At 34.4% G+C, this 16,566-nt stretch overlaps 3 protein-coding genes across 4 annotated transcripts; 1 reads left to right on the forward strand and 2 right to left on the reverse strand.

Annotated features, from left to right (window-relative positions):
• On the reverse strand, nucleotides 865-2,730 carry LOC105170405 (fasciclin-like arabinogalactan protein 4). Its single transcript, XM_011091157.2, has one exon. It carries the CDS (start codon nucleotides 2,688-2,690, stop codon nucleotides 1,431-1,433), a length of 1,260 nt encoding a protein of 419 aa, XP_011089459.1. The 5' UTR covers nucleotides 2,691-2,730; the 3' UTR covers nucleotides 865-1,430.
• LOC105170406 (protein TRM32) lies at nucleotides 8,160-12,735 on the forward strand. 2 transcript variants are annotated; one of them, XM_011091158.2, is made up of 5 exons: nucleotides 8,160-8,458; nucleotides 9,133-9,341; nucleotides 9,546-9,658; nucleotides 9,752-11,078; nucleotides 11,244-12,735. In XM_011091158.2, the coding sequence occupies exons 2-5, from the start codon at nucleotides 9,179-9,181 to the stop codon at nucleotides 11,924-11,926; spliced, it is 2,286 nt and encodes a 761-aa protein (XP_011089460.1). In that variant the 5' UTR covers nucleotides 8,160-8,458; nucleotides 9,133-9,178; the 3' UTR covers nucleotides 11,927-12,735. The 2 variants fall into 2 exon arrangements, with proteins under 2 accessions (XP_011089460.1, XP_011089461.1); XM_011091159.2 differs by having other exon boundaries at nucleotides 9,573-9,658.
• Nucleotides 14,041-15,010, reverse strand: LOC105170407 (metallothionein-like protein 1). Its single transcript, XM_011091160.2, has 3 exons — nucleotides 14,851-15,010; nucleotides 14,547-14,618; nucleotides 14,041-14,457 (listed from the first exon to the last, which is right to left on the reverse strand). Exons 1-3 carry the CDS (start codon nucleotides 14,910-14,912, stop codon nucleotides 14,364-14,366), a joined length of 228 nt encoding a protein of 75 aa, XP_011089462.1. The 5' UTR covers nucleotides 14,913-15,010; the 3' UTR covers nucleotides 14,041-14,363.

Genomic DNA, 16,566 nt, shown 5'->3' on the forward strand with positions numbered 1-16,566 from the left:
TTTCCTAATTTAAATGGATTCCATGTATTTCAAGATTATCCAATACAATATATGTCAATTAAATCCAAAATACTTGTTGAGTTATTTTCTGAAATAGGGTCAAGATCTGTAGAGGGACAAACTGTTATTCTTCAGTAGCAGAGACACAGATGTTGGGCAAAAAGAGTGGACTATAAATATTCTTGAAGGAGAGATGAGATTTTTTTTATCTTGTTAGGTAAGAGAATGTTTTGATTTTGGATAAATGGAGTAAGGACGAAGCCAGAGAGATCAGTACATGAAATTTGAAAATTCTAACTCAACTCGAATTTGATCCATTATGAATCAATTACGCGATAAACATATTAAATATACCTTATAATTGATTTGGTCCAATTAAACCTGTCATGCATAAGAGTATTTTAGTTCTGGAATGGAGTAGAAAAGTTAGTAAAGGACATGGAAAAAGGATATACAAAAACTACAACAAAAAATAATATTAAGTTATAAGTTTAGAATGTGCAGGCGCATTTTATTTTTTCAGAATATAAATAAAGAATGAAAAATAGTATTAAAAGAAACTTCTAGTCGAATCTAATTACTTAGTTTATTAATGTTTAACATTAATTCTTGAGTTAAATACATAATTTATATTCTGACTCCAATTTCAAGATATTTGCCCTCCTAAATATTCTAAATCTGTTTCCTCTAAAAATCAATTTTAAAGAAATAGACTTTCACACACAAAATAGAAAGAGCAAAAAATCTAAACGAAAAAGAAGTGAGAAAATGGACAAATGAGAGAAACAGGCAGGGACATGATAGATAAAAATGTACCAACTGTTCCAACAGAGATGAACTGCAATAGGATGATGATGCAAGCCCTTAGGTAAGTTTTGTATCACCATTTCATCAATGAATTTACATTTCCCAAAAGAGAAACTTCTCTTTGGTTCTGGGATTACAGAGAACTTTAAGGCCATTCACTACAATCGTACACAATCAACTTCATAGCTTTTCCAGCAATCTATTAAATGGAACAGAAAGGCAAAGTACCAGTACCTGAATGTGGTTCTACACTGGCTTGTACAGCAAAATTGGTCACTATATTTTACAGAAAATAAGTTAAAAAACTTCAAGTTCTTTACAACAAACAAGAATGCATTTTACCCCAAGAAAAAGAAGGAAAAAAAAAAAGAGGAATGCAGATCCCAGAAATCATAATCATAACAATTTAATTATCAATCTCGAATAAGTATGCTCTCGCCTAAATTACTCGCAGATAAACACAAGTTCGAACGATTCTTCTTCTCTCTCTTACTTCTTGTATTTTCAGATTACCTCCATGAGGGATGAATCCAGTAGAAAAATGGCTGCCTTCTTAGCATCAAGTTCCCTTCTCCGTGTTACAAAAAATTGATACGATTCCAACTGAAGAACCAATCTCATAGCTATAGCAGTAGAAAACACAATACTGTACACAACCAGCCCAAAGGTATTCTTAACACTCCCACTGCCTCACCCGCCGCCCCCGACCGCAGTTCCAGACCCGGCGGCGAGGATAGACGACTTGGAGGACCAGGAGAATTCCTGGGTGACAGGGCAATATCTGGCGGCTGAGCACTAGCCATGGCTCTACCACCGTCGCCAGGCTTGTTCACCTCAATTGGATCCCTCCCAAAAAACTCTCTAGGAAGCAACACTTTAGACACCCCAAATATGGACACCGGGTTCTGATCGAAAACCGTTTGCGTAATTGAAGCCTGTACTATTCCAGTATCAATCGCCACTGACCCGTTAACACGAGAAATGTTCACGGTAAAACTACCTGCGCCGTTTTGCTCCGTGGCTAATGTGGGGTACACCGGGTTCACAATCGCCTGGAGGGAACCCAGTGTATAGTAAGAATGGAGGACGTGAGATCTCAACACAACCGCCTTTTTATCAGCTGGTAACGACTGAAACTTGACAGATGAAGGCAGATCGGCAAATGCTTCATCCGTGGGGACAAAGAGGGTTATCCCTGCGCCGGCCTCATCGGCTTCGAATTCCGAAACCACCCCCGAGGCGGCAAGCATCGACGCCGCTACATTGAAATTATGGCCGTCTATTAGAGCTTTGGTGATGTTGAGCCCCAGCGGAGGGCGAGTTTCGGAAGCCATGAGATCAAGATTGTAAGGAATTAACAGAGAATTAAGCGACAGTATCGATATGTTGTAGGGTAGGGTTTTAATCAAGGACAGCAGCGTAGCGTTGGAGGCGGGGGAGTGGAAAGTGACGGTAGCGGAGGACGAGTCGAAAGTGATATTCACGGAGCCTGAATTCGCGGCCGCACGTCCGGTGGTTTGGAAGAGTGTAGTAACAAGTTTTCCGGTGGGAGGCAGGCGGCGGAGGTCGGACAAGGACAAGTACTCGAGGAGGACATGGTAACGGAGGACATCGGCAAGGTTGGTGGAGGAGGCGCGGGGCTCGGCGGAGGCGGTGCGGAGAAAGGCGTTGGGGACGGCTAGGAGGGTAATGGAGGAGCGGGCGGAGAGATCGGCGGCGACGGCGGTGGTGGCGAGGAGGGATGTGAAGTCGGAGAGATCAGGGTAGGAGGAGAGGAGATCGGTGATGTTGAGGGAGGAAATGGGGAGAGGACGGAAAGAAAGGAGGAGTAAATAGAGGAATGGGAGAGGGGTAAAGTTGGAAAAGGAGGTTGGGTTAGCCATTTCTGTGTGTTTCTGTGGGAGTGGGAGTGGGAGTGAGATGGGTGTAATAATAATATGATAGGTGTTTTTGGAATGAATATTGTTGACCACATATGAAATTGTGAATTTTAGTGATTAAAAGTTGAATTTTATAATGGGGAAACCAGATTGGTGTTATGAGGGCACATGACTCATCCAATAATCATTCTTGATATATTAAAGAGAGTTGGGTACCTAACACTGTTTTTCATGATTAAATCGGCATATGGCGGTTTAATTTAATTGACAAAATCGAGATTCTTAACATTATAAGAATATAATTTTCACATGATATAATGTGTGTTATATTTCATGATGTATTATTTTACTACTATTTAGTAAGAATTTAATAATTTTATATTAAAAAAGTGTAAAATTACAAAAAAATGATATTGGAGCTTACAAGTCCCTTAAATTTATCGTTTGTAATTAATGTAGGATGCATATATATATTATCAAAAGTATTTTCTCCTTCGCTATGTGCATTTGTTTAAATAAAATTATGAAGTTTATACAAAGTCAGAATAGACAATACTTTGCCTAACAGGCACCACTAGCGTCCCATGCCGAATTATTTGGCGCCATCTATGGTCATGAGATCTCCCAAGCCTTTAGTTTGGGGCTGATAATATAAACACATATTATACGTCGATTACAAACTAAGAGTTTGAACAGTTTATAAATACTAAGACCTATCTCCCTAATGAAATATATATTTCGAACAAAAGTATTAAATTCATACAAAATAAAACTAGAAAATATTTCATATAATCAAACATCGATCATATTCCACGTAACAATACAAGTATTAAATTTCTTTTTTCAATCAAACTTTCCAACTTCAATTTTCCGTTTTCACTTTTTTTTTATTTAACACTTCTAACTTTCAGTACAATTTAAAATTATAATTTTGTATACAATTCTTTCCATCATAAAAATAGAAGCTTTTACTACGACAGCTTGAGTAGAGAGAGGGCATAGGCACTAGGGAGATTCAACATTCAAGCGTTGCTCTAAATTTGCTCAAAATTGAAGATGAGGTCCTTTTGGGGCTTAGTGTTAGTATCTTCGGCCCAGTTTCAGGAAGAAGGCTGCGCTCAGCCCATTTGTTCTTTTGACTACATAGGTGAGTGTTTAGCCTCCAACCTTAAGTGCTATTTTGTTGTCCCTTTTCTTGTACAAAACTTTACCATGATACCATCTATTATTATTGTTTATAATTATAATATGTTGAGAGTTATTGCATAATAAAGTTGTGAGCAAGCCCATCTCATTACTATGGCTTTTCTTTTTTGTCTTTTCCCCCTTTCTGGATAGATGATGGTATGTTATAAATGTGAAGGAAATAAAATTGTTACGTTATATTTGTTTGTGTGTCTCGTTCATATATTTGTACATAGTTAATTAATTTCTTGAAAACAAAGCTTTTCTATTCTTAGTTTGTTTCTTACAAGTTTTGTTAGTATTGGAAAGATATTTTCCAAAAAAATTAAATCCGTCCAATTTATATGAATTTTTTACTATTATTATTTGATAATACAAAAATATTAATTTTAGTTGAAATATCTTAAAATTATCCAAATACTATTGAGCACCCTCTTGGAGAACATGGGAGAAGGAAAGATAAAAGAGAAGGAGAAAGAATTTGACACACAAAATTTTGAATTGCAAGAGAAAATATGCTTAGCCCGTAGAGCTCGGAATTGTAGGTGCACTCCCCTCCCTCTATTGTATGGGGTGGGAAGTGTGGTTTTTCCAATTTTAAATCATCATATCATCTAAAAATTTAAATTATTAAAAATAATAAGTATTTAATATTTAATATATTTAACTCTTTTGATGTGGTGAAACAAATTCATTTTGATTGATCGCAATTCACAAAACATTCAATAATTTAAATAAAAGTTTCATGCAATAGAGTTTATGTTCCCTGACGACAGAACATGCATTCAAGTATGAAAATATCAAGAAAGAAGGAAGAAAATATCGGGAGAAAAAGGAACAATGGTTGTACTAATTTTCAACTTTCTATTATTCGAAAAGCGACAAAAAATATATATATTTGCTTGTATTTTTTCAAAACACACAGTTGAGTGTGAGTCTTGACCCAACTTATCTATATTTATCCCATACTAATACAAAACATCAGATGAAACGTATAAAAAGACCTAAAACACACACACACACGCTATCTTTATTTTTGGCTTTGTATCTTTCAAAAGCAAGGAAAAAGGGCTTGAGGTTGAAGGCTCTAGAAACAGTGTCCCAGTCCCAGAGTCTTGACTGCGTAATGAGACATTCATATTTGAAAGTTCCATTGAGGACTTGCGCTTAAAGAAAGTTGTCAAACGAAACTTTGAAATGGTAAAACGTTTTATGGGTGGGGTCTAGACGTTGAAAGCTCAGACCCATAACCCACTCACCTTCCAAGGCATTCATCATCACTAACTATATATTAAGATTAAGATAAAATGTTGTCTTAATCACAATTATCCAATATAGTAAATCTTAGAGATAATTATATTTATACTCATTGACCTATAGTTTATTTATACAAATCATCCTTATTTTTTACATAATTACACATACATCCACCAAAATTTTAATATCACTTACACAAAGCACTCCTTACTTTTTTGAAAAATTACAAACAAACTCCTTCAAGATGTTAGTATCATTACACAAACTACCCTTATTTTTTGACTGTCAGGGGTAGTTTCTATAATTATGTGAAAAATAGGGATGGTTTGTGTAGATAGACCATATGTCAGGGATTGTAAATGTAATTATCCCTAAAATTTATGATTCCACGGATCAATTTTTTTTGTAAATTATATTATATATTTTATTTTAATTAATATATATTAATTAAAATAAAAGATGTAATAAAATTTAATTCGATGATTAGGTGAAAATCTTTCATTTTGCAGGTGGTCGGATTTGGCTGGCAACCTAAAGCAGAAGAGACACGTTGCATTTGTTGGGTTGGTGGCGGAACCAGAATTAATTTGACTAATCAATTTTGTGTTGAGATTGGATTATAATTCTTTATAAATCACTGGTTTTTGCTTTCGCATTAATTGATTCTAGTGCAAGATTATGTTCTCGTAAAATAAAATAAAAACCTTAGTATTCTCGAATTTTCTTGAAAATATAATTGTACCATAATGATTCAATGATAAAATTATAGATATAATATCTTTTATAATTAAAAAAGCAATTCTTTACCTTCAAATATATATCTTTTAAATATGTATTACATATTCAGTTCATCGAAAGATCTTAAACAAAAATTCTCTAATACTTAAGTTAGTTACAGAAAAATTCACGTGATAGAACCTTAGCCGTTCATATATAGAAAAAGGTCAATGATCCCCGAGCTAAGTTTCATTAGACCTAATATAAAATATGTGAATCCCCGTTCTGTTTTAACACTTCACAAATCTTTATATTGGTTTTACCTGCTTTACACCATCCATATCATTTAATTTAAGTATATGATATTTGTGTATGCCTTGTAAATTTTTGTGTAAATCGAAAAGTCTTTTATGCAAGTGTATCTACAGAATTTAGTTTGCAATATGATATAGATAATTATCCAACAGCTGTTGGTATTTTCCGTATATATAATTATCCTGATTAAATAAAAGTCATTATTACTATGACTTAAATCTACATACATAATTTAATTAATTTAAAATAAGTGGAGGGGCTGCCTAAATGGAATTTCTAAGATTGCGTAACCCCTGGGAGAGAAGCCTCGGTTAGACAGATGTATGGTTGGCTTGACTTTTGTATTCAACTCATCCCACTACCTATTCTCTCCCATTTTGTCTTCTTTAACCTTTCATAGTTAACGTTTAGTTAAATTGACATCATCTCTTTTTAAAGAAACAACCTGATCTCAAACTCAATTTTCCTTGCTCGCCACCCCTATTGTAATAAAAATGGAATCTTTTTATAATGAAACTGGTGATGCTATTACGATATATATGAATTTTTGTTATAATTAAGGACCATAGCAAGTATTTTTAACAGTAGTCAATATGTACACTTTTACATCAATTTATTTGATTATTATAATAGTATTAATGTATCATGATTTTTGAATTCTATACATAAGTAATGTAGGAAATACATTTTCTTTTATAGTACGTTACACTTAAAAGTGATTTGTCCTAATACCTTGAATTTTAATTCTCACAATTTTCTACAAAGCACTCTCAAGTTTTGTTTACATTACAAAATTTTATTTTATTATTTTTATAAATTAGAATTCATATAAAAGCAAAAACTCATCCAAACACTCTCTTATTACTTACCAAACCTTATAAATAATATTGTTTTTGTGGGAGCATGAGATGAGATAAAGACAAGTAAGGTTAGTTGGTCTGACTCTCCTTTCCCTTAATCCATCAACACAACTGTCTCAATTGACTTTCATTTGATCACCTACTCTTCATACCTTTTATTTGCACCACCAACTGTTATCCTCCAACTAACTATTACTTCTACTGCTACTACTATATTTTAAGGCTCTTGATTTTCTCTATACAACTTCTCATTTTGCACTCAGCTTTTCTGCTGATTGCTTTTTTTTTTTTTTTTTTTTTTAATTTTATTTAATATATACACACTACGTTTATAAAAATTACATTATCTGTTATTTTTAAAAGGAATTTTTATACATGTGGTGTGCATGTAATAGGGTTCCTTGAGCATCCATGCAATTCTTACGAGAAGAAATATTGTTGCGTGAAAAGTAATCATTGACAACGGATTAGTTCTACCTTACACAACAAAATTTAGGCTTATACTGCTGAGGTCTTGGATTCAGATTCAAGATACTTATAGTATTTTTTTTTATCGATAATTATAAAGATAATTCGTAAGTCAATTTTAGATCACATTTGTTGATTTTTTGTAGGAGGGTGTAACATCACAACTATCATAGTCTTTTTCATCTTTAATACAGATGAAGTTATTTTACAGGATAAACGATGTTGATACTCTTTAGATTAAATTTAATTATATAAATATTTCTTTACAAAATTATAAGTACATATCCCATGACTGTAATTATAATTTATAATGACAACCCCCCAAAACTTAAATCGGCACCCTGGAGATAATTTATATGGTCAAGCCTTCTAGGACTGTTCTTATAATTTTGCAAAACAATAATAAGTATTTGTGTAATTAAACTTAATTATAGGAAGTATATTTTATATTACAACTAGGAGCAATAATCTTGCATAAACAATGTAAATTTAGTACACATAAAATTAATTGATAAGCCAAAATACAAGATAAAAAAAAATATATTTAAAAAATATAAAAATAATAATTTAAAATATAAAATTTTAAACTGAGAATTATAGAAATGTCAAGAACTATGAAGTTAATAAGAAAATTTCCTTCATTATTATTTACATAGTCAGTAGTCATTGGAGGGGTTGACGGGGTAAAGTGTTGGCGCCTGCCTTCTTCTACCGGTCGTTTTCTAGAGAGAGAGGAGAGAGGAGAGGAGCATCAACCCTCTTTCTCTTTCCGAGTCTTGTTTATCGTATACGTTAAAGCAGATGCATTTACACAACAATAAATTTATACTATTTATGCACAATTCTTGTCTGCTATTCTAGTTATATTTTCTCTCGTCTACCCGCCAAGCTTGATAACTTCTTGCATGCTTATTCAAAAAGATCTAAACTTGGACCTGCTTTCTCTCTTTTTTCCCAACAGCCCATAAGGTAAGATAAATTTTTTTCTCTGATTTTCTTTGAGTTTGAAGTTTTTGGTGATGGGTTTTTTCTGACAGTTCAGTGTTCCATCAGTATCAGCTTTGTGTTTGTGTTTGTGTGCGTGTGTGTGTTTTCAATTCTTGGTCTTATGTTTAATCTTTGTTGTTTAGAGTTGAATTTTTGTGTTTCAAAAGAAGGATTTTTGTTTTGTTCTTTGTGTAATTTTTTATTCTGGAACTGGTTTTCTTGACTGCTCTCTGTTTATGTGGTTTTCTTGAGAATAGTTCCAATCGAAGAGGTTGATTACCTGATTGAGAGCTGAGAATCATGAGATTTTTTGGTAAAAAAATGTAATTCTTTTATGATGATGTTCGTGCTTTTTTTCCTTGGAAAAGATATCTGAAACAGACTTTCTAGTTTTTGTGTAAGACTGATCAGCTGGTACTTTGGGGTTGTCTGCTTAGGGTAAATTCTGAGATATGCTTAGCAAAGACGTAAGAAATTTACTGGAACAAACAAAACTACTTATGATTACATAGAAATGAATCTTTTGAGGTCTAAAATGTAAGAAACACAGCAGGAAATTTATCCCATACCAAGTAATTCTCCTTTACCTTGCATGAACTGCAACATTTTCATTCATTTGGTATTGGTTTATGTATGTGATCGTGTATTTTGGACAGGTTGGAAAGAATTGATTATCGGTAGCAGTTTGAAAGGATTTGGTAAATGGGAAAACATTTCTGGTTTAAGCATGCAAATGATGATTCACATAGTAAGCAGCCGGGCTGCATGTGGGGATTAGTCCATGTGTTGAACTATCATCATTGGCAGTTTAACGTGAGGAAGATGATCCAACACCACAAACATGAAGACCGAAGACATAATCAATGTAAGCCGTTGTTTGAGCATCTTTTTTTTGTCTTGTATCTCATGCTTTGTCGTTCACTATTTGATCAGTACTTATTTGATGCTTGTGTGGTCGGTCAATATGGTATGAGGGAATCCTATATTCAAAAAGATTCCAAAGTGAGTTGATTGTAATATGGATGACAAAAGAAAGAGAACTGTTTGATTCCTCTTCTACATTTCTCAGATGGTTTTCTACATCGGTTGTCATCAGGCGATTGGACTCCCGCTGCATATATACATCGCCATGATGCTCATGAAGCAGAAAAGCTTTTGAGTGAGAAAGAGAGTTCATACATCGTAAGTTCGTGTTATTGATAACTCAACATATCAGGATATTGAACTGGTTCTACAGACTCAAGAACTAATTCCCAAATTTATTTGGTTGATCAGAGTACTAAAAGATCTCGGGCAACCAAGAAGCGATCTCTCAAAGCACGCATAAAAGCATTGATTGCCGAAGAGATCTCTAAGGACAGTGAGAATGTACAAGGAGAAGAAGGCTTTTCTTTCAAATCAAATTTGCAGAGAACTTATTCCATACACCACATGGAATCTCTGGCTGACGGCTTTGGTAAAATACACAAGGATTCCAAACACCGAATCCTTTTCCTCCCGAGGAATGTGGAGAGTCTTGCCACCCAATCACTAGATACTACTCAAATGAAGGCTGCTGGAAATCAAGAGGCAAGCAGAGGAAAATCTGATATGTACAGCCCCATGGATACAGCGAGACATGATACTAAAGAGGACTCTGATCTTCTGGAGATATTCAAGGTAGACAAGGAGTTGCTTATAAGACACTTACAAGATGCTGATGAGAGCTTTGTTAATTTCTCCCATAGCGCATTGGGTTTGAATTCAAAAGCAAAATTTGGCAAATCAAGATCCTTCCCATTGGCTGAATTGTCACGGAGCAGAAAACTTAAGCCCATTAAACTTGAAAACAAACAGAGAGAAGTTTGGTCATTCCCCAGAGAAGACAAATCTCATGCTGCTAATCAAGCCTCCAGGTTGGCTCATTCAGATTATTTGGGTAGAAGATCAGGTGAACTAGCTGATGATGATGAAAGTAATGGCATTTCACATCAAGATATAAAGGCCGAAAATATAATCAATAGCATTGGTGAAAAACACGAGGAAGATGATATCAGAAAACGTTCTCATCGCAGAAGTTCGTCTTTGAATGAATCAATGTATAAATATACTCAGCTGTTTGAGAACAGTTTCCGAATGGACACCAAGTTGAAACCTTCTAACAGCTTGAAATTAGCAAATGAATATGGACCTGCTACAGTATTCTTCAGAAGGATAGGCTCTCTATCTAATGTTGATTCTTATTATTCTAATTCAGATTTTGAGGTATTGGGTGATGATCTCTCTGGAAATGGCTCAACTGTAACAGAAAATGACAGGAGTTCAGCTCTCCTTAAGGACGATAGAGAAAATGTGCCTCTAAATGCAAATGCTGAGGCTATATGCCATAATGAACCAGTTCATAGATGTAATAGCATGCAAATAAAGGAAGATGATGCAAGCTTAAGGTTGCATATAAGCGATGACAACACTGAAAAGTTGGATGATCTCAAAGCGGAAGCAGATAAGCTGGACTATTCAGACATTGTCACCAAGGAGATTATAGATCAAGGATTCATTTTGGATTCAGATGTATGCTTGGAGGAAACAGAATGTTATCAAGTAGACCATCAAATTTCTGAAGGTATTTAACATTTACTCATCGAACCATTGATACTTTGAAGCTTAACTGCCATGCATTATGATTTATTCGTTTTAGACTGTCCAATTTCCCGATCAAAGTAAAGTTTGAAGCTTAATACAAGGGTATTAATCAATAGTTTGTCCCCCCTTTTAATTACCATCTCAGGTTTGGAGCCCAGATCCACTACTGATGAATTGAATTCTTCAATTGACTATAACGATCTCAAAAGCCTCCATAGCAAGTCTTCGTCAACCCATATCACTCTAAAACCTGAAAAAGGTGAAATACCTGACACAGTAGCTGAAGGTGTTATGCTTGGCGGACATTCCAAGAAGAGCAATTCGGACTTGTATTATGTGAGGCACCTTCTTCATCAATCGGGCATAGCAGGAGACTTGTCTGATGTAACATGGCATACATCTGACCAGCTTTTCAGCCCAAAGTTATTTGAGAAAGTCGAAGCTTGCTGGCCCCATGAACGAGATCAGTTAACCGGATTGCCAGACTTCTATGGCTGTTGGCACCATCGAATGCTGTTTGATTTAGTTGATGAAGTTTTACTTGAGGTATATGATATGTCACTCCCATATTACCCTAAGCCCTTGTCGTCAAGCTGCCATGTCCGTCCATTTCCCATGGGAAGCCACATTATCGAGGAGGTCAGCACAAGAGCTGGCATGCTGCTGAATTTGAAGCCAGATGAAAAGCAGTCCCTAGATTGTATTGCGGCTCATGACCTGTATCATGACCGCAGCTGGATGAACCTCCAGCTGGAATCCGAGTGTGTGGCACTTGACGTTGAAGAAATGATGTTTAATGAACTCTTGGAAGAGGTAATATTTTCCTGAGTTTACTAAGTTGCATATTTAGAGGCCCTTTTCTTGCTCCCCTGGCTTAGGTCTTCACATGAAATTTTGTTCTGGATTCTTTGTGTAAATAGCACAATACGGTTTTTGCTGAGGGATAGTTTAGATCATATATGGATATAGATCACGTTAAGTGTGCTCCCTCCGACGAGCATTTAATTTTCACTCTGTGTCGTGTAAATATGATGCCGGATAGTTCAACTATTTATTGTGTTTTCTCTTCATCTGATGTCACCAATCGATTCACTCTCTCTCTCTTAAGCTCGACTCTTTGATTGAGCTCCATATTCACATTTTTGTCCACCAAGAAACAAGAGGTATATATACAAGATTCAGAAAGTAGACACAGTTTTTCTCAAGAGACGATGAATACAACATAATATTTCTGAGTTGAATGATCGGTGCTAGCTTCTGTGGTTCTAAATCGTTACATCATCAACATTTGCAACGATCGCATGAGCAATTGGATCCACACTTGCAGGCGTGGCGTGTCAGCACTCTCATATCCCTGTGAATACCTACAGGGGTCAGAAACTATTTAATGGTTCATTTTCCTTCACTTAGGAAATTCGGAGAAATAAATAAAGATTTAAGGTCATCTTAAGTTTTGATGGAGTAATGGCTTTGTTTTTATCATATACTAGACAGACATCTTTACTGCAGCTCTATCAGTGATGGTAACAGTGTATTGTTTCGCAGCTTGTCCAACAGCAGATTTGCGCGTGAAGAGGCATGTTAAAGATATTAATATTAGATGATTCTCAATTTTAACTGTTGAAACTTTATGATAAGGTGGCCTTTTAACAACTTGTTGCCCTACATTTGTGATCTTCCAAATATTTTCTACAATTTCTTGGGAGCCCATCTTCTGTGCATGAGTAAATCAAAACGTTATATATCCTTCCTGCCAAAAATGGTCTGAAAGGATCAAGGGCTACATATGCTGAAAGGAATGCAGCATTCGCACCAAAGATTCTTGTATATGCACTGTGTATTTGATTTGTTTTGGATCTGATTTCTTGTACTGTTAGTTGATATGTAAAATAAATAGTGTAAATTACAATAATCTCCTCTAAAATTTGGCATAATTACAAATACTTTTCGTTGTTTGTAATTATGTCAAACTTCAGAGGAGGTTTTTGTAATTTATCCAAATATTTATCATAAAAAGCAATAAAAAGGTACTTACCTTCCAACTTGCGCAACGTGCAAATTTCCTATTTGGATGATTTTCGGTTCAAGTCGTTTGAATTGCAAATTTTTCTTTATTCACATCTCACAAATCACTGAAATAATGTTGTGACCAACAACATGAAAAGCATGCATATCTTTGAGCTAGAACCACTACTAGTGGACATTGCAATTTTTGCCAAGAATGTATTGAATTTTTTTCGGTAGTTGTTGCAAACAAACATAAACTTTGTGCAAGAAAAATGTTTTACTTTTACCCATTGTGGGCATTTTGGTCCCAAAATTCTAATGGGTTGCATCCCAACAACTAGGGGAAATGGTCAATGTCATATCAACAAAATGACAACAGCTAGTGTCACGGTTCCAAACGGCAGTGGCCTATTTGATACATTTCATAGTCTAAGGGCTACTTTGCAATTTACATGATAGTTCATATCGGTAGATGTATTTTACCCATTTTAAAACTATGCCAAATGTTTTGGCTTTAATTAAAATCATAGTTAATGTTGATTAATCATGGTAAAAATATATGTTTTTGCATTCGTTCTTATATGACTTTAGTAGATAGTATAGATTTGTTATGATTTTTAAGCCGTAATCGTTTATAATGTGGAGAATGACTAAATTTGTTGAAGTGATAGATTACTTACAAACATCTTCTTTATAGTTGAGAGAAATTAAACTTTCAACTGTGATTTGCTCCCATCAAATATTTACAAGTGATCTAAAAGTATATGTTCTAACGATTAGTGCTGTATCAAATTAACCATATCTACGCATACCAAAAACACATCTGAACTGCCACTTATAAGAAGTAAACTGAAGCTGTAAAACTTAATACATGCTGCTGTTCACTTACTTGAAGCAAACAGATTCATCGGAGAAGTTACTCAGAGTTGAAAAAGTATCAGAAAAATGCAGCAGTAGGATAAAGGATTACCAGCCAATAAACGATAAAGGAGTTTCTCACAAATATCAAATCCTTACACACTACAAGCCAGGACTCCTTTCCTTTACACATACAACATGCCCCGGTAACCATGACCATAAATATAGTTTACAAACACACAAAACAGACATGATAGGGGCCGTGCACCTACAAATTCAGCAAATGAACTTGAAAGTAACGGCTGTCTTATTGCACGATATAATTTTCATTGAACACTTTGCAGAATAATAATATTTGTGTCTTCAAACATATATAGCCGGGGCCTGAATGTTTCTGTGATCAACAGTTGCAAGGATCGCAGGTGCAGTTGGAACCACACTTGCAGCCGTGGCCTCCTTCAGCACCAAAGCTTTTCTCAGATCCTTCAGAGTACCTACACATCATAAATTCTTGAATCGTTCAATTTCCCTTCATATAGGAAAATTGAAACATTAAAGATCTTAAGTCAATATAACGGCATACATCTTTACTGGCGCAACCCCTTCAATGAGGGTAACAGTTGTGCTCTTCTCGACATCTGGATACATCCCGCAACTGCAAATAGATCAAATAATCAATCGAAGAGTATAACGTCTTATTGCACTCCACGTGTATAAAATCTTTCCTTAAATAAAATTCAATCTGTCAGTACTCATGGCCGCTATATATTTTCAAGTAAATAGCTGCTTTATAATAGACTAAGATGATCAAGACAACCAAGCAACATATACATAAAATTTCCATGAAAATAAGGCCAATATCCCTCTTATTTTTTGGTTGAATTTACCTGCATCCGCTGCCACACTTGCAGCTTGAGCCGCACCCACAGTTTCCTCCGCAGTTAGACATTTTCTCAAACACCTGCAGAAAATTAAATGGAGGAAAGGTTTTTGTAATTGATCTGGACTTCAAATAAGAGTTGGAGGCTCCTATTTATAACGCTGGTAACACGAAAGTAAACGTGTACATCAATAGCTCGTCGATTATTTTAAAGTATTTGTCCTAAATGAGAAGATGATTGATTCAACTTGGACACGCAAGCAGCCATGAGAATTTTTAAATTTCATGTGCAGTTTTTCAACGTTCTTGGATGAGAAATAAAGGAATAAGGCATGAAGCTTGCTGCTGCACACACATCTACTCCACACATTTTGACATTGTCTCTTTTGCGAGTCCTTTTCAAGACATAATTTTAACATTATCTTCGATCCGTCTAAACCTGGTTTTAAATGATCGTCGTCTATGTTGAGGTTGATATCAAGGATTCTTTTATGTGCACTATGTTTGCTTTGTATATTACTATGGGTGAATTACATTGAGACCCCGAGCCTAATTCTAAATACACAAACGTCTCATATTTTTTATAAAATTATAATTGTCGCTTTGAAGTTGTAATTGTAGTTTCACGTATACCTCCGAGACAATGTTAAAAGTTTGTACAAATATCTCCTAAGGTACATTAAACTAACACCTCTAAGGAAGTGTACCTTTAATTTTAAAAAACATAGAGGGCAGTTGTGTATTTATACCTAATCGCAGGGGGTGCCAATGCGAGATAATTTTATTTTTCGTACCCAAAGTATATCCATTTTTCAGGTTTAATACCCCAAGCTTCTAAGTCATCAAACTTGGTATTCAAAATTTTTAATTTTCATCCACTTGAGTATTTTTCACTAGGTTGACCGTTAAAATAAATGGTCAATCAAATTTTGGAGGAAAAGTTAGGTGAGATCTTGTCTATGTAAAGGATGTCTGGCCACCATTTTATTCAACACACCAAAAATGTTAATTTTAATTTTATTTTAATTTTATAATTGAGGACAATAATGTAAAAAAAATTTCTAACCCAATTTCTATTAAAAAAATGCTAATTCAAATCGTTATGGCAATACCAATTTAAATATTTTCTTCCAATTAAAATCATTATGAAAATAAAAATGCATGTTAAATGCAGAGTAATGTAGAGATCATCACCTAGTAAGAATTTAAGAAAACAAACAGAGTCTTTTGTTCGATCATCACTAGCATTGTTTGAGAAAAATAAACAGAGAAAAATTGAATAAGACACTCAAAGGGATTCAATGTACTTTTGAGTCAAATTCATATCTATACTTTGATATATTATACTGTTGTTTGTGAACAAAATAAAAAATACATTTCAATTAGTGTTTTTGGTTGGGAGAATTTTAATTATAAATTTACTAAAACTTTCTATTCCACTAGTCACAAAAAAAAAAAACTAAAAAGAAAAAATATTTATTAAAATAATTAAAAGAAAAGTATGGAAAATTATAATATAAACCCTCGATAAATAGAGTATGATAATATTTGCGTTATGGCCAAGCAAAAAGAAAAATCAAGTGTTTTTCTAGTAAAATTGGTTCCTTTTTTTTTATATAGAAATTTGATTAAATATTTAATTTTTTTTTAAAATTATTATCCTCAATTATGAAATTGAAATCAAAAATAATTAAAAAAATTGTTTTTTGTATGTTGAAGAAAC

Source organism: Sesamum indicum, linkage group LG9 (assembly GCF_000512975.1).
Source record: "Sesamum indicum cultivar Zhongzhi No. 13 linkage group LG9, S_indicum_v1.0, whole genome shotgun sequence".
Classification (NCBI taxonomy): Eukaryota; Viridiplantae; Streptophyta; class Magnoliopsida; order Lamiales; family Pedaliaceae; genus Sesamum; species Sesamum indicum.

Excerpts from the sequence above, each read along its gene's own strand:
- LOC105170405 (XM_011091157.2), bottom strand. The coding sequence starts at position 2,690 with ATGGCTAACCCAACCTCCTTTTCCAACTTTACCCCTCTCCCATTCCTC.
- LOC105170407 (XM_011091160.2), bottom strand. The coding sequence starts at position 14,912 with ATGTCTAACTGCGGAGGAAACTGTGGGTGCGGCTCAAGCTGCAAGTGT. Across the intron at positions 14,619-14,850 it reads AAGTGTGGCAGCGGATGCAG|TTGCGGGATGTATCCAGATG; the intron begins GTAAATTCAACC and ends ATCTATTTGCAG. Across the intron at positions 14,458-14,546 it reads GGGGTTGCGCCAGTAAAGAT|GTACTCTGAAGGATCTGAGA; the intron begins GTATGCCGTTAT and ends TATGATGTGTAG.
- LOC105170406 (XM_011091158.2), top strand. The coding sequence starts at position 9,179 with ATGGGAAAACATTTCTGGTTTAAGCATGCAAATGATGATTCACATAGT. Across the intron at positions 9,342-9,545 it reads AGACCGAAGACATAATCAAT|ATGGTTTTCTACATCGGTTG; the intron begins GTAAGCCGTTGT and ends TACATTTCTCAG. Across the intron at positions 11,079-11,243 it reads AGACCATCAAATTTCTGAAG|GTTTGGAGCCCAGATCCACT; the intron begins GTATTTAACATT and ends TTACCATCTCAG.